The 20,239-nt window shown below is 36.5% G+C and overlaps 1 protein-coding gene across 1 annotated transcript in view; it reads right to left on the bottom strand.

Moving 5' to 3' along the window:
* Positions 1 to 5,909: 5,909 nt before the first annotated feature.
* Positions 5,910 to 20,239, bottom strand: part of PIGK (phosphatidylinositol glycan anchor biosynthesis class K) — a 117,206-nt gene continuing 102,876 nt past the window's right edge. The window contains exon 11 of the mRNA XM_017531433.1: positions 5,910 to 9,599. Coding sequence (XP_017386922.1) covers positions 9,483 to 9,599 — 117 coding nt within the window. The 3' untranslated portion in view covers positions 5,910 to 9,482. The remainder of the gene's footprint in view (positions 9,600 to 20,239) is intronic.

Raw genomic sequence — 20,239 nt, 5'->3', positions numbered from 1 at the left:
CTTTGGAGGTCTTCACCCCAAAAGGGGGAATGCTTTCATCGGGAGACACAACAGTAATCTTACTGAATTAGAAGAGAAGATTGCCACCTGGTCATTTGAAACTGTTTATGTCACTAAACCAATGGGCCAAAAATAAGGAGTTACTTCACTGGCTGGAGTAATTGATCCCATTACCAAAGGGAAATTGAATGGGCAGCCCCCTCCCCTAGGACTGGGACAGAAGTCCAAGGAAGAAGCCAACTCTTCCAAGGACTGAGATACAGACATCGTTGTAGAGGGCACGGCAAGGCACATCGGCTGGCAGAGAAATTCACTGAGGCGTCATGTCAGTGGAACTTGCTGGAAAACTGCCCTTTGGAGTGCTAAGGTCATATCCTCAGGGAGGAGCCATGTCCGAGAACTTACTGAAGGAAGGTGGGAAAAGTTGTTCAGAGGAAAGTGCCCTGTTAGCAGCTCTCTGCAAGGAAGTATGCTGGGGGGAGATGATCACAAGAATGGGCCTGCCATCTGCATGTTGCTTAGAATGGCTCGAGCCAGTTGCCTGAGGCAGCCATTCAAGCGAAGGTGCTTTGCTGGTAGCCCTCCCACTATAAAGTTGCCCACAAGAAGGTGCTCTGTGCTGCCGGCCACTGTGCAGAAAACACAGAGCATGTGCACACACACATATACACACTCTCTATCTCTCTCTTGTTCTCTCTCTGCAGAAGATCAGCAGAAACAAGAAGAAAAACCTTCCTTCTATGATCCTCCAACACTGTCTATTGACAAAGCTTAGCAACATGTTCACTGTAAAGAAGAAATTCTTAAAGATTTCTGCTTCATTATCATAGAATGGTAATAAGTGGATTGGGGGTTGAGACAATGAGCTGATGACTGGCAACAGGACATTCCTTTAGCTACCCATCTTCCATATCTACCCTTCACTCATGTGAGCTCTGTACAGTGAAGCAACTGTTTCCACCTAACAAGATATTACTATTTTCACAAGTGAAGACATTCTCACTCTTCACAAAATAAAGAGACACACAGTCCTAACCATCACTGTATCCATTGCCAGCTATATTTGTTACTCCTCAAATTCTATCATAGTTTCACTGAATATTTTATTGCCTAGAGGCTACTATGTATGGTTAAGCACCACTAGTTTGTGTAAAAATAAAAAATGGAAAAGAGAAAGAAATAGCCTACACACATAAACATATAATAGCCAAAGAGAAAATACACAAAGCCACTACAGTCCTCATTTCAGTAGTTGGCCACAAGGCCGTAGTTGATACCTCTGAATTATATTTCTCTGGCCCTTGGCCAGAAGCTCAGCGGGTAAACTCTTTATCCAGTAGAGTGACCTAAACCTTCCTTGGGAAGGGTAAAGTTCTCAGTCGTCTGCCTTTTTTTTTTTTTTTTGGTTGTTATAAGAACTGTTAACAGGCACCCCAGATAATCCCCTGGATTCCACATAATCCTCCTTCTCCCCAATGTGTAGCAGCAACTCAATTTCCCTTTGATAATTGGGATCAACCATTCCAACCAGTGAAGTAACTCCTTATTTTTGGCCTGTTGGTTTAGTGACATAAAATCCTCAAATGACCAGGTGGAAGTCTTCTCTTGAAATTCAGTGAAATTGTTGTGTCTCCTGATGAAAGCATTCTCCCTCTTGGTAGCAAAGATCTCCAAATTGGCAAAGCTCAAAGTTTCCATTGGATTTGGCAGTTCCATCAGTTATAGCAGTAAAGAGAATCATTTCAGAAGAATGGTGGAAGCAGAAGCCAGATTACAAGGGGGTGTACAATGAAGAGAAGGCAAGGCAGGGAAGCCAGTAAGTGAATGCAGCCCACTCTTCCAAAGGAAAAGCTATGAAATGAGGTAGAGGAGAGCTCCGTAAAGCATTTAGAATAGGACACAGGATTTTGAGAGGAATTTTTAAAATAAGGAAAACTTGCACATTTTATAAAATTTAAGGGAAAGCCCCTTTACCTAAAAAGAAATTGAAGGAAGAGATGAGAGATGTGGTTATCAGTAAACAAGATCCCAAAAGGGATGGGATCAATAAAACGAAGCAGAGGGATCTCTGCCTCAGGCTCTGAGCCCAAAGAAGTGGGGAAGGGATGTGATGGGAGAAAATAAAGGCAAATTTGTAGGAGGTCGAGCAGGAAGTTAAGCTGGTCACCTTCCCCTAGTTTAATTTTGAGATTACAAAGCAAAGCCTTTTGATGAAAGAACTGAGTTGGTAGAGCAGGAAGACTGAAGAAAATGCACAATTTTGAAAAGAACAATAGTGAAAAATGGAGAGGGGCAAGAAATAGAGAAATTGAATCTGGTTGTCTATAAATCATGGTTAATGTAAATCAACTGCTAGTAAATAAAAGATTAATGACATATCCATATAGCAATTAAAAACAGGTTTCTCTTTAATCTCCTATCCTATAGCTCTTATATAGCACTTGTCATTTTCTGCTATGTAGTTTCTTTCCTTTCTAGAATCCACTTGTAACTGTTTAATGAATTAGTTTTTTGTATCTCTCATAAGCATCTACTAGAGCGTGTAACTCATTAACAGTGTTTCAATAACTAATTGTTGTAAAACAAACCTCTAAACTAATGGGGTAAAATAACCATCTTTTAAAATTATTCTCTCCCATGGTTCTGGGGATCAACGAAGTGGTTCTCACTTGGGAATCCCTCCTGTGGTTGTAGTCAGGAAACATCTGGAGGCTCCTTCCTGCACATCTCTGGAGTGTGATGTTGGCTCCTGGCTGGGACCTCAGCCTGGAGGGGCTGTCCTCCACAATACACATGTGACTTCTCCCTGTGGCTTGGGCTTCCTCGGGGGACTGTTGCTGGGTTCCGAGAGCAAGTCCTAGAAAAGAGCTGGGCAGGTGCTATAACATTTTTAAGATCTCTGAAGTCATGCAGTAGTATTCTGTAATATTCTATTTAGAAGAATTAAGTCACTAAGGCCAGCCCATATTTAAGGGGCTGGGAATTTAGACTCTACCTCTTGATGAGGGGAGTATCAGGGGATTTGCAGATACCACCCACACATATAAATGCTAATTAGCTGCTTGTTTTAAGCATTTATTACATTTTGAAAAAGCCTCAGAAAGAGAATGAGTGGTACACAGTCTTACAAGGTCTGAATAGAAGTCAATAATAACGCTAAAGAGTCAATTAGCCCATAAAAGATGCTAACCATGACTGCTTACTTCACAAGTGTTAGTAATCTTCTTTTACAATCTCCTTTTAGGAGATAAAATTGAGCTGTTTGGTCTAGAAAGGTGTAGTAGGTCAGTGCTTCTCCTACTTTACAGGCATGCAAACTGCTGGGGATCTTGTTAAAATGCAGATTCTGGTTCAGTAGGTCTGAGGTGGGGCATCACATTTTGGATTTCTTTTGTTCTTTTTTTTTTTAATACTTTAAGTTCTGGGATATATGTGCAGAACATGCAGGTTACATAGATATACACGTGGCATGGGGGTTTGCTGCACCCATCAACCCATCATCTACATTAGTTATTTCCCCTAATACCATCCCTCCTCTACACCCCCAACCCCTAACAGGCCCTGGTGTGTGATGTTCCCCTCCCTATGTCCATGTGTTCTCACTGTTCAACTCTCACTTTTGAGTGAGAACACCCAGTGTTTGGTTTTCTTGTCCTGTGTTAGTTTGCTGAGACTGATGGTTTCCAGCTTCATCCATGTCCCTGCCAAGAACATGAGCTCATCCTTTTTTATGGCTGCATAGTATTCCATGGTGTATATGTGCCACATTTTCTTTATCTAGTCTATCATTGATGGGCGTTTGGGTTGGTTCCAAGTATTTCCTATTGTGAATAGTGCTGCAATAAACATATATGTGTATGTGTCTTTACAGTAGAATGATTTATAATCCTTTGGGTATATACCCAGTAATGGATTGCTGGGTCAAATGGTATTTCTTGTTCTAGATCCTTGAGGAATCGCCACACTGTCTTCCACAATGGTTGAACTAATTTACACTCCCAACAACACTGTAAAACCATTCTTGTTTCTCTACATCCTCTCCAGCATCTGTTGTTTACTGACTTTTTAATGATCATTCTAACTGTTGTGAGATGGTATCTCATTGTGGTTTTGATTTACATTTCTCTAATGATCAGTGATGATGAGCATTTTTACATGTTTGTTGGCCACATAAATGTCTTCTTTTGAGAGTGTCTGTTCATATCCTTCACCCACTTTTTGATGGGGTTTTTTTCTTGTAAATTTGTTTAAGTTCCTTGTAGATTCTGATATTAGCTCTTTGTCAGATGGATAGACTGCAAAAATTGTCTTCCATTCTGTAGGTTGCCTGTTCACTCTGATGATAGTTTCCTTTGCTATGCAGAAGCTCTTTAGTTTAATTATATCCCATTTGTCAATTTTGGCTTTTGCTGCCATTGCTTTTGGTGTTTTAGTGATAAAGTCTTTGCCCATGCCTATGTCCTGATGATAGTGCCTAAGTTTTCTTCTAGGGTTTTTATGGTTTTAGGTCTTAGGCTTAAGTCTTTGATACATCTTGAGTTAATTTTTGTATAAGGTGTAAGGAATGGTCCAGTTTCAGTTTTCTGCATATGGGTAGCCAGTTTTCCCAACACCATTTATTAAATAGGGAATCCTTTCCACATTCTGCATCTCTAGGAAGCAACAGGGGGCATACTGCAGCTCCACTGAGCCCCCATTGAACAGCAAGTTAGCAAAAGTAATAAGGGTAACTGCCTGGCTTCTGTGATCGCACCCTTCTCTGGGAGGAGCCCTAATGGAGTATGCCTCCAGAGGACCTTATGTGCTTACAATACCTTAGCCCTCTGGCCAGTGAACCCCTGATGCCAATAAGGTTAATCTGGTCTTTCACAAGACTTGTAGAACTGGAATTAAAGGAAGAGAGTAATTTATCTCTCTCTTGTGGTAGAAGCAGGGGATATGAGGCTCTATCCATTACGTGAGAAAGCTAGTTTCCAGGAGGAATAAAGGGAACATATAGAGAAGAGAATCCAGGTGACACTCCAGTGCCTGAGGAGGCTCAGACATGACCCTACTTCCTGCAAGAATATACAAAATATCCTAATATTCTTCTGGCAAATTCCCCTCTTGGCCTAAATTTGTTCTACTTGGGTTTTTATCATTTGAAACTTAAAAAAACTCTAACAAAAGATAACAAAGGGTAGAGAAAGTAGGGGATAGGTTGTCCTGGAAATGCAATCCCCACTGTTTTACAGTACTGGATTATTATCCAGACATCTGCAACCTGAGGGTGAGGACAGACTATCCCTTAAATCATGTTAAAGGCATGCTCCCAAGAGAGTGAACTGTCCATGAAAAAAGAGGACAGTAGAACACTAAGGCTGAGGGAAGATTCAGAAAAGCCTCAATCTACCTAAAATAGGCAAAAATCTGGAAAAGGAAAGCAAGAGAATCTATGGATTAAAATGGTTGGATAGTATTGAAAGAAAATGTTACCCAAAAATGATGCTTGCTGAAAACAGATGGGAAAAGGACAGTCTAAGAATAGCAAAGCTAATGTTTTTTAAAGAGTGACCAGACCCTGGGCCTGAGCAGAAGTTAAAAGCAAGATATCCCTGTCCAGCAAAGAACAAAACATCGACCTTACCTATGTGTCGGACATTGCGTGATTTGCTTTACATTTATGACCTTATTAAATGACCCCCTAAGAAAGTTTCACTCTTGCCCTGTCCCTGAAACCCTGGCACAGTCAGAGCTGGCACTCCTACAGTCAAAAGAGAGAAGACTGAATGAATGCAGGTCATATCATATGATTCCCACCTGGCAGACCCTATGACTGGGTATTCCTCTGCAGGCAAATCTCAACGTCCTGTGAAGTCTCTGTGACTGCGAGCTGCCCAGGTGACACAGGAATGACAGTGCCACCTTTCCATGTTTGGACTAAATGAATTTTTAATAACCAGTCTCTTGATTACAACTTCATCTATATCAATCCCCTTATTCTAGGGTCTACACAGTTAACCAAATATTTCATAGCACATTTCCAAAACAGTACATTTTTTATACTAAAAGAAAAAAAATAAAAGGCTGGTCACCACCAAGGGATATTTGTCCATGAATTGAAAGGCTTTCCTATTTAAGTAGCAGGTATATGTGTAAATAGGGCAGGCAGCAACAGAACAGCAATATTGGAGAATGCTTTCTTTGTAGTAAATGTGTATGGGATGTGACAACGCAAAAATGGATACTCATCTCATTATTTTATTGCCATATCTTGTGGTATGTTTATAATGTATTTATTTTGCATATTAAAACAGTATCTGCTACAGATGGGCTTAATTTTGGTAAAGTGAACTGAAAAAAGGATATATGTTAATGCAAAATTTGTTGTAAAGATTCCAGAAACACAGGAGTCAAAATTTCAAATTATGATTCCCACAGTAACTGTAACTCTGGTATACAACATACATAATGGGAGAAATGTTATCAACATATACCATAGTAGAAAACAGTCAGCAGAAACAAGTTGAGTTATGCTTGTTGTGGGAATCATCATTTTCAACTAGCTGAGAATATACAAAAATTGAAACCATAAATGCATGCATTATTTTTTGCATTTAATTCTAATTTTTCTTGATCCAATTTAATCAGCTTTGCATCCAAACTACATTTTCCTTTCATAAACTGCAAATGAATGTATTTTGTAATTTTAAAATCCACATCATTTGATTTCTTTTTCTCACACAGGCTGCCTTTGCAGGATGGAACCATTATACACTGTCCCTCCCTGAAATGTCAGGACAAGTCTGCTGGGATTCATTTATCTACATTCCTTTTCTCCCTGAAGGACACTATGGGGGAGGAGAAAAAGAATACCAAAAAGAACAAGAATCACATCGAGTAGCTTAGAAAGGTATATAAGTGCAAGACAAACAGGGCCACTGTCACCATTAACTTCCCCCTTGGTATCCTCCTAAGCTGACATAAGAACAATAATGCCATCATATATTTACAATTTTCAAAGTGTTTAGTCAAAATATTATCTCATCTGATTGATTCTCACCACAACACTGTGAGAAAGGCAAAAACAAAATACCTTTCTGTTGTTCAGCTTCTGTGACTCAAGTATTATATATTTAAGGATCTGTTTTTATGTTATCATTTAAATTGTAGGTCATTTAACTGCGCCGACAATATTACCTAAATATAATCGTCTACCACATGCAGAGGATTTAGTTATTCCTATTTAAGTAGCAGGTACATGTGTACACAGGGCAGGCAGCAACAGAACAGCAATATTGGAGAACACTTTCTTTGTAGTAAATGCCCTTGAGAATGAGATGTGACAATGAAGCAATAGGGCCAAGTCTATAAAGCAAAAATGGATACTGATCTCATTATTTTATAGTCATACCTTGTGGTATATTTATAACGTATTTCTTTCACATGTTAAAACAGTTAAAACAGAAAGGCAGAATATGCTCTGTGTAAAATAAGTGAAACAACATATTTTAAGCTTTCAGCTTTAACTATATTCTGAAGATTCAATAATGAAACAGAGGAATAACTGCCCTTTGAAATTCTGCCGAGGCAAAATTTATCCTGAATATTATATCCAGTATTACTTTTCCCAGTTTGGTTTTAACTAAGAAGGGCACCTTCTACAACCTCTGAAGAGGAATCCTTTTACTTTCTAGCAGTCTTTACCATCAGGGTATGTTTCATTATATTCAAACTAAATTACTTGGCTCAAGAACAATCATAATTCCTTTACTACCCTAAATAGCTCCGCCTAACCATGATGTCCATGACCTTGTATGAGTGTCTGGAGGGCAACACGGTCAATCTTTTTGTGTCTCATTGCTACTGTAATCAGTCTATTCAATTGCAAGTTTATTTTCCCTTCTTTTCATGTATAAAAAGATCCTTCATATAATCAAACAAAATATCCCTTCCTCATTTATATAAGACACCAATAAAAAGATCAATTAAAACAAAGATTCAGAGCTAGCAAAAAGCCTCAATATCATTTTTTTCTAACTAGGAAGATAACACAGCCAATCCTTTACCTGTGAAAAGTATGACAATCTTGCATGCAATTAAAAGGTAATACTTTAAATGCAAAAGGAAAAACAAATCTTAAGGAATATTAATTTTAGGGGTTTTCTTGTGGAGGACGGGTTGTCTTCTTAATGTTACCTGCAATTATAAACAAAATTATAAAACAGATCTTTGCACTGAATAAAAATAAACACATTAAGTTCCTGGATAAAAGAGATAAGACGGGGAAGGTATCTCCCCAGACATAAATACTGAATTTTTAGGCTTTTCCTCCACTCATATGCAGAAGTTTTAAAAGAAAAAACAATATCAGGGGTTGATCACAGCACAGTCTCAATATTATTTCCAATCTAAAATGTCAGTGATGGGGATATAAGCTCTGGCATCTTATCAGAGACCAGAAAAGGGGCTTACTGCCTTATGGGATACATCAGCCAGACATGACAGCTAGGCCATAAGCATATATTTTCTTCACAGGTCATCCACTTTAAGGGATTTTTCTCAGGGAAAGTATAGATAGAGCCAGTAGGCAAGGTTTGCCTTAAACAGAATGAAATAAAGTCCTTGTTGGCTCCCTCTTTAAAGATGGAAAATGAAGAGTAGGTGACCAATTCTGGAAGATCACAGAATGCTTAGAAATGAAAAATAATGGGGTATGTTTCTCTTCAGCAGTCAATATGTAAAATTATAAAAGGTCTAAAATTTCCCAAATAAACTGACAACAAATAAGGTCCTGGAGATTGTCAGTGACATAAATTTAAAAAAGAATTTTTCATCTTTGTTTTTAATTAAAGCCACAGGATTCCATGAGTGACTGACGGCAAAATATTAATACAGTAAAGAATAAAACAAAGGAAAACATTTGGAACAATGTAAGTGGTCAAACAATAGAAGACTGTGAAATGAATTAAACATTCATACAGTGGATACTATGCAGTCATTCACAATGTATTTTTAAGAGGGAAAGGTTAATTTTTTTCTCTTATTGTAAAATGAAAAAAAGAGATTACAAAGTAGTATATTCTATATGATCTCCATATTGGAAAAAAAAAATAAGTGCATAAGTCAAAAGATTGAGAGGACATATAGAAAATAATTAACTGAAGTTACCTCTGTGAGAATTTAATGTTTTCACAATTTTTTCTTTTCTAAATGAAAAGGGGATTAGGGGAAATTATTATTTTCAAAAACAATCAATGTATTCTGATCTTTTTGTCCCATTTGCTTTTATAATATGCAAAATATAAAACTAGAATATATTTAATGCCATTAAGCAATTGCATTAAGAATTATTTTTAAGTTATGAAACAGTTGATTCAAATTTGGTTTTCTTATACTTATTTCCAATTCACATAAGAGCAACACATTTTAAAAAATATATAATGACATAAATTATTATCCAAGGTTGCAGTCTTTCATGCATTCTTCATATATGATCAAGTCTAAAAAATGAACTTCATATGTTTGATTCCGTAAGTTTTGAAGAAAACCATGATAATAAGTGCCCATAGTCCCAGAATGAAGCCCCCAGGAGGATGCCAATCTTTCAGCTTTGGTTTCTGCAAAACAAGAATAACACAATAAATTTCATAACGTAAATAACTCAGCAATCAATAAAGCAAACATTGATGAAAAAGGGAAATTTCACTGGTTGTGTTTGAAGGGGGACTAGTTTACCCAAATTAAGTATATTGGGATAGCAACAATGTTTAAGTAAAGACTTCAAACAGGGTAAATATCCCACAAGGTAAACTGGCTCCTAACAAAGATCAGTTTCAGCTTATATTTTGTTTCCTCAGAGTCATTCCCTTACTACCTAATCATACCATCTATCCTCACTCAGGTTATTCAGTAGCCTAACAGTCTTTCTCACTTTGAATTTATATATTCATTAATTTGTCAGTTTTACCTATCTCTATTAGACTGTAGCTCCATAAGGGTCATCTTATTTTATTCCCAGCACCAATCTGCCACGGTGCCTGGCATTCAGGAGGCACATGCTGTATAACACACTGAGTGATCAGTGGAAAAACAAACGCTACCAAACTCCATCAGATATTCAACAAACACCTGTCTGCGGGCCAGTGCCCTGGGTCATGTTTTCCCTTGAGATAGAATGCTTCTTACCCTATTAATTGTGCCTATTCAAAACTCACTAACTCAACTGCCAACTCCTTTAGACTCTCCCACCTGATATATTACTTTCTTTGAGTTCTTATAGTACCTGAACTATAACTCCTTCTACTGCTACTCCTATTTACTATTGTATTTACCATTTATCTCCCTGCATATTCCTTGGGATCAAAGTCCATTAAAGTCCTTTTTTTTTTTATCATTCTCTATTCCTCACCCCCAAGTGTCATGTATGCGTCTTTGTCCAGCGAGATCAGTCTTTCTCATTTAGTTGTCATTTCAACAGCTACATTACAGCCTTGTAATTGGAAGTTTGTGACAATGATCTCTTTAGGAGTCTACTTACTGAATTACTGGTCAAGACTATAATGACAGTTATGATATTAGAATCATATTTTAGACTATAGGGGAAAGAAATGGTAACTAAAATTTGCTTTAATCATCATTCAGTACAATGTCCATCAATTCAAAATTAACTTTTCAAACTAAAAGAAGAGAAAGCTACCTCAATATTTTAACTTGGATCATAATTCTAGAGTTTTCAGAGCTTTTAATCAAGTGCTTCTTATAAACTGGCCTACCAATATTTAAAGTGGTTACATTCCATCTTCATTACTATGCCTACTCTCACCCTCTACCAGCCCATCCAGAAAACTCCCCCAAAATTTATCCCAAAATATTAAATCCAATTTTCCTCATGTTATTTTACACTTAAGAGTATGCAGTGGCTTCCACTCAATAAGTGTGATGATGATGGCAAAAGCCTTGCCCTCTAATATCTTACAAGATGGTAAGTTCAGTGGCTCTCAAACCACTTCTAGTGGCAGAGCTCTTGGAAGTTACAGTGCTTTCTGTGCAATGCTGTGACAAATCTTAATTCCAGTAGAAAATCTAGAATAATCAATAAAAAGCAACACTATATTAAAGATAGGTCATATCACAAGCATGTGTCAATGAAAAAATGAGTGAACTAAAGATTTACTGCTCAGTTTTTTTCCTGCTTATTTTCTACTAGTCAAACAATTTGTAATTCACACAAACGGGTTGAAAACGTTTAAGATCTAAAGCTACTTTTCCACATACTGGGAAAAGATTACCATGATTCATTATTAGTGGAAGCACACTTTTACACAACCTATAGATATTCCCTGAAAGCCCAGTTTAAGAGCACTGACCTAGTTTGAGAGATAAGATACTGATTTTCCCTAACGACTAGGAGTCTCTGATTTATATGGCATTTAAAAACACCCACACTTAGGTTACTACTATAGAAAAGTTAAATACATATTGTCAAAATCTGGCACTAATGTAAACTCTTAACTAAGGAGAACAGGCTATAGACAATTGTTCCATCAATCCAATTAATGAACTTCAGTGCTAAAAGAGTTAAGATGGCATTTAAACCAAGTCATGTTTTTCAAAAAATGGTGAACATCATTTAAGCTGCACATTCATTAGAGATTATAGAAACAATAATCAAGTACTTAATAGCAAATCTTAATTCACAGCTGTAATAACTCCAGTTACTTTCCAATGAGATGGATTCCCTGAGGCTGTAACTTTACTATTAGATCTTAAACTTGGCAGCCAGAAACAATTGCCAGAGACAAAACACCTGAAGAAAAAATAGCATCTTTGAAAGTAACTATCATTTTCCCAAAGATTCCACAATTAGCCCTGGCAGCTATTTTGACCCATTATTCCAAAGGCTGGCTTAGAGAATTCTGGAGGCACTTCATTCTGGTCTTTCAACCTCCTTGACAGGAATGTGTTTCACTTCTAGACCACTGATGGCCAGGGTAGGAACAGAGAGAAAATCAAAGTGCTATTTCTCCAAAAGCAAACTTGAAAAGTAATAATGGAGGACTGAGAAATATACGTAATTCCTCCAAAATTATAACAGAACAGTAAACTTATTCACATGATAACACTGCACAAGCTACCAAAAGCAGCAAATCGTGGCCTTTCAAAACTGCTCTTTGTGGTTGCCATATTTTTTAATATTTACTCAATATCTGTTTTTGATTAACAAAAACTGGAAAATGCATTATGAATTAAAAGCACTTTGGACTCAGCTTATGATGGCATCTGAACAGAATCCCCTAGTGCAGTCTCTTCCACCTTCTCGCAACAATCCACACAAAGGCACAGAGAAAGATAACAGCACACCCTACCAAAATTCAGTTAACCTCTGATGAGAAATCTCTGATAGTTGCACTATCTGGAAGTCCCAGAAACCAGGACTAGAAACAAATTAATGGTAGGCTCAGTTTTCTGTTTGGTATACACCATGCAAAGGCTTGCTTTGCTCTGTGAAACACAATACTTCTGCCAGCTGAGTAAGGGACTTTAGCTCACTCCCTTTTTCTGCCTGCTGCTTAACAGACACAATGCTTATGCAGTAGAAAGATAGCTTTATGAGGCAGCCAGGGTTGTGTAACTCATTCCCAGTTCCCAGTGGCACACCTCTTTATATATCCATCTAAATACAATTCCCAGCAAACAGTAAGACAGAAGGGTAGAGGGACACTGACAATGGTTCGCTGCTTCCTGAAAGGCTTAGTATCACATGAAAAGCTCTGCAGAGACCAGAAAACACAGGGAAAACCTTGTTAGTAGTACATGTTTTAAAAATATGTTTTTTCCATATACTTCACCTTTTTTTCAGTACCCCCAAACCAGGCATAAGTGGTATGGTAGCAGATGACTCTAGCTTAATTCAGTGGAGCCACATTTAGACTGGCCTAAGAACCAGTCACTGGGAACCATATAACAACCTATTCCTCAGAGACAGATTTGAAAGGCATTTAAACCTAAGTGGATAGTGAAAAGCATCCACACACTCTGTTGGCAAATACCAACAGTGTCCAAATAAAAAGGAAAAACTGAGGTGGGCTCTATGAGGAAAAATATTCCCAAACATGAGAAATAAGTTATAGCCTAAAGATGCAGAGAAGATATCTCTGAGAAAAATTTAATAAGAAACCAAAAAACAATTTTAAACAATTTTTATTTGGCATGGATTTGAACAAAGATTCACAAGCAACTAAAAATGAAAAAATAATATAAAGAGAAAAAGAATACATAATACAAAGACAACTCGCTGAAATAAAAAGGGAGCTGGATGATATAATTTTGTAACAGCAAAATTAAAATCCACATTTACAAGGAACATAGTGTTCTAAACACATCTTCGAGTCCTTCATTCATCCAATTATGTTAGATTGATGGCAAACATGGCCCTAATTATCCATACTTGGCTGTGTCCATACCCTCTGCAATGTGACTTTATAGAAGCTCTTATCAAGAGGTAAAATCTATATACCTATCCTTTGAATCAGCAGGTCTTCTGACTTCTTTTGGCCAACAGAGTGCAAAACAAGTAACAGTGTCCCAGGTTTAAGTTAGCCTCAAGAGGCTTGGTTTGCTTCTGCTCTCTCTCAGACCTCTGCCACCATAAGGAGAAAAAGCCTAGATTTCTAGAAGATGAAACATCAGCTGCAGAAGAGCTGAGGTTCTCCCCAGTTAACAACCAGCCAACTCTAAGGGCAAAACCATCTAATTAATCCAGAGTTGGCCACACCACAGACTCATGAAGGAGCTTAGCTGAGAACAGAACTGCCCAGCTAAACTCATCCTAAATTGCCAACCTGCAGAATTGTTAGCTAAATAAATGACTGATGTTTTAAATTACTAACTTTGGAGTGGTTCATGATACATCAAAAGTTATGAAATACATCCACAGTGGTGATAATTAATGTGAAGAAAAGAAAGCCCTAATCCTTTATCACCATAACAAAATAGAAAAAGTTCCCATCTCCATACTTTGAACTTCAGGCTTTTCTAACAATGGCATAAGGACAGCATGACAGGCAGCAAATCAAGCCCATACTTTAGTGGAGATGCAGTGCTGCTCTCCTCTAGCTCTCCTTTATAGTATTCCTGGAAAGAGAGAAACTCCACCTGCACCATGCTAGGAGTTGCTTTCAAGGAAATAATGGTGACACAGGGGAATCTAGAAACTAAATTACCTAGCTTCATTTTAGCCTTCTTCCAACTGAAGTCTAGATCTGAAATTTGGTTTCTCTTCCTTTTAGTTACCAATTAGAGGTAATCCAGATGTTGCCCCCCTGCTGGAGAAATGCAAACTACCCAAGATTTTTATATACCTTTTTCCATTATAAATATTGCAAAGCAATTAGTGTAATCCAGAAAATTAAGAATGATTTGTTTTCAGCTATGATTTTGGTTTTGATTGAAAGATGACCACAGTTTTTCCTTAACCATGATTTTAACTTTCCTGTGATAAAAACACCCACTATTAACATTATTAGTTAATATTACTCTGGAATTTCTAGCCAATCCAGACATAACATGTAGGAAGGGAAAGTAAATTTTTATTACTCATTGATATTATCATTAGATATCAAAAAGCTCCATCAAATCAATTCTTACAATTATTGAGAATAAAGGGCTCAGCTTTCATACAAATATTTTACAAAATCAATACCTTTTAAGTATGTCAGCAAATATGAGTCAGAAAATACAAAAAATTTACATTCATAACAACAATAGAAAAACAAAATATGAATACCTGTAACATGAGATGTAAGGTAAACAATCTACATTACTCTACAGAGGGGTAAACAGGAATAAAAAATATATATAATGCTAAACAATAATGTGATTCTGATGCAAGAGTAGAAAGATGAATAAAACAGAATAGAAACTAGGCAATCAGTCCAGTATCCCAGGATTTAGTATATTATAAAAGGGCTATCACAAATCAGTGGGAAAGGGAATTGTAGTCCTACTGCTGCTGTAACAATGGATTAGCATTTGGAAACAAAATCAGTTTTGTTCCTAACCCAACACTGTAAACAAAAACACACTTCACATGGTTTAGAATTAAATGTAAAAACAGAAGAAAAAGAGATTAAATGTAGGAGAATCTGTATGCTAAGGGGATTAGCAAGCCTAAAACCAATGAGTGAAAATAAAGAGAAGGTGGAGGAATTTTTTTCTTTCTGAGACAGAGTCTCACTTTGTCACACAGGCTGGTGTGCAGTGGCATGATCTCAGCTCACTGCAGACTCCTCAACCTCCCAGGTTCAAGTGATACTCCTGCCTCAGCCCCCAAGTAGCTGAGACTACAGGTGTGTGCCACCAATGCCTGGCTAATTTTTGTATTTTTGGCAGAGACAGGGTTTCGCCATGTTGCCCAGGCTGGTCTCAAACTCCTGAGCTCAAGCAATCCACCTGCCTTGGCCTCCCAAAGTGTTAGGATTACCAGCATGAACCACCACGCCCATCTGTAAAGGGATTTTAAGAAGAGTATTTTGAAAGGTCTGTATTTCCAAATGTATAGAAATCAAATTAAAAGGCAAATAAAGGGAAACTATGACAGAAAAGGGGATAAATATGTGAGGGTCTCCCCCAAATCAGTAAGACATAAAAGTACAACAATAAATGGAACAGGGAAATATTTTCACAAAGGAATAATTACAAATGGCTAACACTTGAAAAAAATATTTTTCTTAATCATAAACATAATATATTAACTATTTCTTTCTCTTCTTACAATGAAACTAGTAAATGTTAATAAGATCTGTCAACTTTTCTGGGAAATAACCCATTAACATGTTTAAAGGTCTTCAAAATATTCATTTCTTCCCATTCCTAAGGATTTGTAAAACTTCCGGAATCTATATTAAAGAATTCAGAAATGTTCACAAAGGTTTTGCACAAAGATTTTCTTCTCGGTGGTTGCATAATAAAAAACAGGAAGGAATCTATATTCACATAATACAGGAAACATTGCACATCCACATATTAATCAATAAAAATATTTTCAAATTTTTAATAATTTTGAGATGTTTATAATGAAATAATAAAATGAAAAGATGCAAATTGAATCTAAAATATGATATTTTTCTAAAACAATATTCAAAGAAGGGAAATATACTAAAATCTTAGTGTTTTTCTAGGGGAAGCAGGGTTACAGGTGGTTTTAAATCTCTTCTCTATACTTACCTAAACTTTTAAAAATGTTTTCTATAATGAGTATGTCTTACTTTAGTTATTTTGGGGAGAAATCAGATTATGCAGCAAGAATTTGTACTGAAAGAATCCGGGCTGGGGACAATGGCTCACTCCTGTAATCCCAGCACTTTGGGAGGCCAAGGCGGGTGGATCGCCTGATGTCAGGAGTTCGAGACCAGCCTGACCAATATGATGAACCCCTTCTCTATTAAAAATACAAAAAAAAAAAATCAGCCAGGCGTGATGGAGTGCGCCTGTAGCCCCAGCTACTTGGGAGGCTGAGGCAGGAGAATTGTTTGAACCCGGGAGGCGGAGGTTGCAGTGAGCCAAGATTGTGCCACTACACTCCAGCATGGGTGACAGAGTGGCATTCCATCTCAAAAAAAAAAAAAAGAAAGAAAAGAAAAGAAAGAATCCACCTAGAAGAATTTTCATATATTCTTTTCCAAACTAGGAGAAGTACCACAGTAACACTGTTTATTACTGATATCCAACTTTAAGAAAAAGTAACCTGAATAGCATAACAGCAACATAATGTAATAAAGTACTTTTTCAGTATGTGTTTAATGATATCGTTTCCATATGAAAAACACTGCCATTTTTAAAACAACTATATGTAATATTTTAGACATTTTACAATGCTTCTACTTACAATCAAGTGACAAATTGGTATAATTATTGCATTTGGTAGTATGGCTGCATTTAAGGTAAGTTCACATTAAAGTATATCTTGTAATTTCATTTGTGTCCATTAGAGCTTCTTAAAAAATGACTGATTTTATGTAGATAAGTTACTCTAGTGACTGCTATTAAATGCGCTCATCTTTTTTTAAACTTTCACAATAAGTTAAAAGACAAAGGTGAAAAGCATACATAAAACACTGCAATATATTATGAGCAAACACTTAAAAGCTTAAGGGCTACCCTATTATTGAAATACCTAATATTTCAAATGTAAAAGAGGTAGCTAAGCAACGCTGTACTTCCAATTGCGAACAGTATTTAGTTTCCCCTTCCATGTTGCTAGGAGAACATTATCACATAACTTTCAAAATAGTTAACAGAGCATAGATCTAAGAATTAAAATTATGTAAAAAGAAAAAACTCAGGATTCTGAAAACTGTACACATTTACTGGAAAGCAAATGGAAAATTTCCAAGGTTTCAATGAGATTCTTAAAGTATAATGAGCATATCGGTTCAGTTACATTGTATTTTAAGAAAGAAAGTATAAAACAATCTACTAAGGCTATAGTTACAATTACTTCAAAAATAGCTGTTTTCAACCATTTAATCAGTGGTAGTTTATTAGTATTTCCAGTCTATCTATATCCTTTATATGAAATACAATTTGTATTCCTCTAATTAATAGTAAAAATCAAACTGTGATAGGCAGAATGTTAAGACAGCTTCTAAGATTCCCTCTCCCTGTGATACATACCTATATAATACCTGTCCCTTGAGTCTGGACAAGATCTATGAATATGATGGAATATCACTCCTATGATTAGGCTGAATTATATGGCATATGAGGGATTCTGAGGATATAATTAAGGTCCCTAATCAATTGATTCTCAGTTAATAAAAAAGGAAATTATCTAGGGGGTAGGAGGAGAGGTAGGAAAGAAGGCACTGATCTAATCAGGTAAGCCCTTTAAAAGGGGGTCTAGATATCAGAGATTGAAGTTGGAAAGACAGATATATTAGAAGTAGCCAAGATGCTATCCTGCTGGTCTCCCGGAATCAAGCAGCCATGTTGTACAGTGGACAACAGACAACGAATGGTGGCAAACAGCCTTTAGAACTGACTGACATCCTCAGTTCTACAAACACAAAGAACTCAATTCTTTTAATTAGGAGGCTTGGAAGAGAACCGTGATCCTCAAATAAGATTACAGTCCTGATTGACACCTGTATTAAATCTTTGTAAGACCCTGAGCAGAGAACTAGCTAAGCACTCCTGACTCATGGAAAGCACAAGATAATAATAGTTTTAAATCACAAAGTTTGTTATATACCAATAAAACTAATTCACAAACAAATCTGCCAATTTGGGATGAATAAAAATACACGAACAAGACATGAAACTATTTATTACATCTGATACTAAAAAAATATGCAAGGAATCCACTTGAATTTTTGGCAGACTTCCTTGAGTGGAATAACATTTAAAGTTATGATATAAACTTTATGTTCTAAAAAAACAGAAGTAAAGAAAAAGAGCTGAATTCTTCCTCGTCTTTCATACCTACTTATTATTCTCTAAGACCTAGCTCAAATTTCACCTCCAGGTTAAGTCTATTCTCATACCCCAGTAAGAATTAATTTCTTCTTTTTGGGGTGCTGGTGATATTTGGTTTATTATTTCACACTAGTTAGTATATGGGTATGATTCTACTACATTTTGATCTGCTTGTGGTATCTATTTTTGAACCTGATAGGGTCCTCACATGCTCTGACTACAACAAGCCAATTTGTCTTAGTGATGTATTATTTTCCTCTTGAAGAAAAGAAATATAAAATACTCAAATATAAACATCACCTATTCAATGCTAATTCATTAATGTTCTTGGTTTTAGAATTTAAGGAAAAATTAAGAATTGCAGTGATCTAAAGTATAATCTACTTTAGGATTCCATAGTGAGAAGCCATAAGTAAAAAATCTGCTTTTAAAAACATGTAAAAGATAGAATTCCAATGGAGGAGGTTAAATGAGTTGACATCCCAATTGAGCAAAATAACTACAGTTGGTGAAAACATTCAACATTGGCAGCAAGATCTGCTGTGGTATTCAATTCAGTGGATCTCATTTCAGTGTGTTACTTCATTGTGTGCTTAATGAAATCCAAAGAGCTCCACGGGAAAGCCATCCACTAAAGAGGCAACCAGGCTTAGTTTCCTAGTGACCACCCCTAATTATTTGGATTCAATCTTATTTCTAGAGGCAACAACCTCCAATATTGAGAGTGCTATGCTTTAAAATTAAAGATTACAAATTTGTTAATCGATTGACCTTAAAATAGAGAGATTACACTGGATTATTTAGGTGGGCCCAATAGCATCACAAGTATTCTTCAGTGTGATAGAGGGAGGCAGAATAGGGAGAACAAGAGTGACGACGACCTGAGAAGGGACTCCGGCTGACTTTGAAGGTGGAGGAAAGGGGTCATAAGCCATAGGATGTGGGTGGTCTCCAGAACCTCAATAAGGCAAAGAAACTGATTCTCCCCAACAGCCTCCAGAAATGACTGACATCTTGATTTTTAACCCAGTGAGATCCCTGCTGAACAGCTGACCTTCAGAACTATAAAATAATACATCTGGGTTGTTTTAAACCACCAAATTTTGGTAATTTGTTGTAGCAGTGATAGAAAACTCATATAACAGCAGATGCTTTTGATACAGATAGTCCAGATGTTTATTAGAAGTTTAAATTTCAGCTTTTATATTTAAATTTCCAATAGCTCTTTCTCATACAAAGAAGTTTTTTTGTTTCATACTATCCTAGTCTTGTTTAGTACATAGAATAAGGGTCAGATGGCAATGGCATACTACCTCTAATTTGCTCTGAAGAAAATAACTCTCATCCTAGTGAAAGAAAGAGGGATGAAGAGGGATGGAGGAAAGAAACCAAAGTAAAGACCAGTGGTTTGCATAAATGCCCTTCAATTTGGATCTTTCAGATGTTTTCTCATTATTAGATTTAGGTTATGCATTTTTTTTGTTTATTAGAAATATTTATAAGTAATACTGAGTCTTAATTGTATCACAGTATGAGGTGTACAATAACAGTTTGTTCCATTATTGGTGATGTTGGCTATGGTGGCATCTTTCAAGTTTTAATGTAATAACGTTATTATTTTTACTCTTTGCAATTGATAAGGAATTTATGGAACAATATTTTCTTTTCTACTCAAAAAAATGTAAAATAATTTGAAGTTCAAAATAAATTAATCTATTTTTTAGTTCTTAAGAAAAATAACCCATAGTCCCCTCAAATAAATAATAAAGCTTCATTTATCAAC

Source organism: Cebus imitator, unplaced genomic scaffold (assembly GCF_001604975.1).
Source record: "Cebus imitator isolate Cc_AM_T3 unplaced genomic scaffold, Cebus_imitator-1.0 Scaffold3, whole genome shotgun sequence".
Taxonomy (NCBI): Eukaryota; Metazoa; Chordata; class Mammalia; order Primates; family Cebidae; genus Cebus; species Cebus imitator.
The sequence above is the reverse complement of the archived record's forward strand: the minus strand, read 5'-3'. Positions and strand labels throughout refer to the sequence as shown.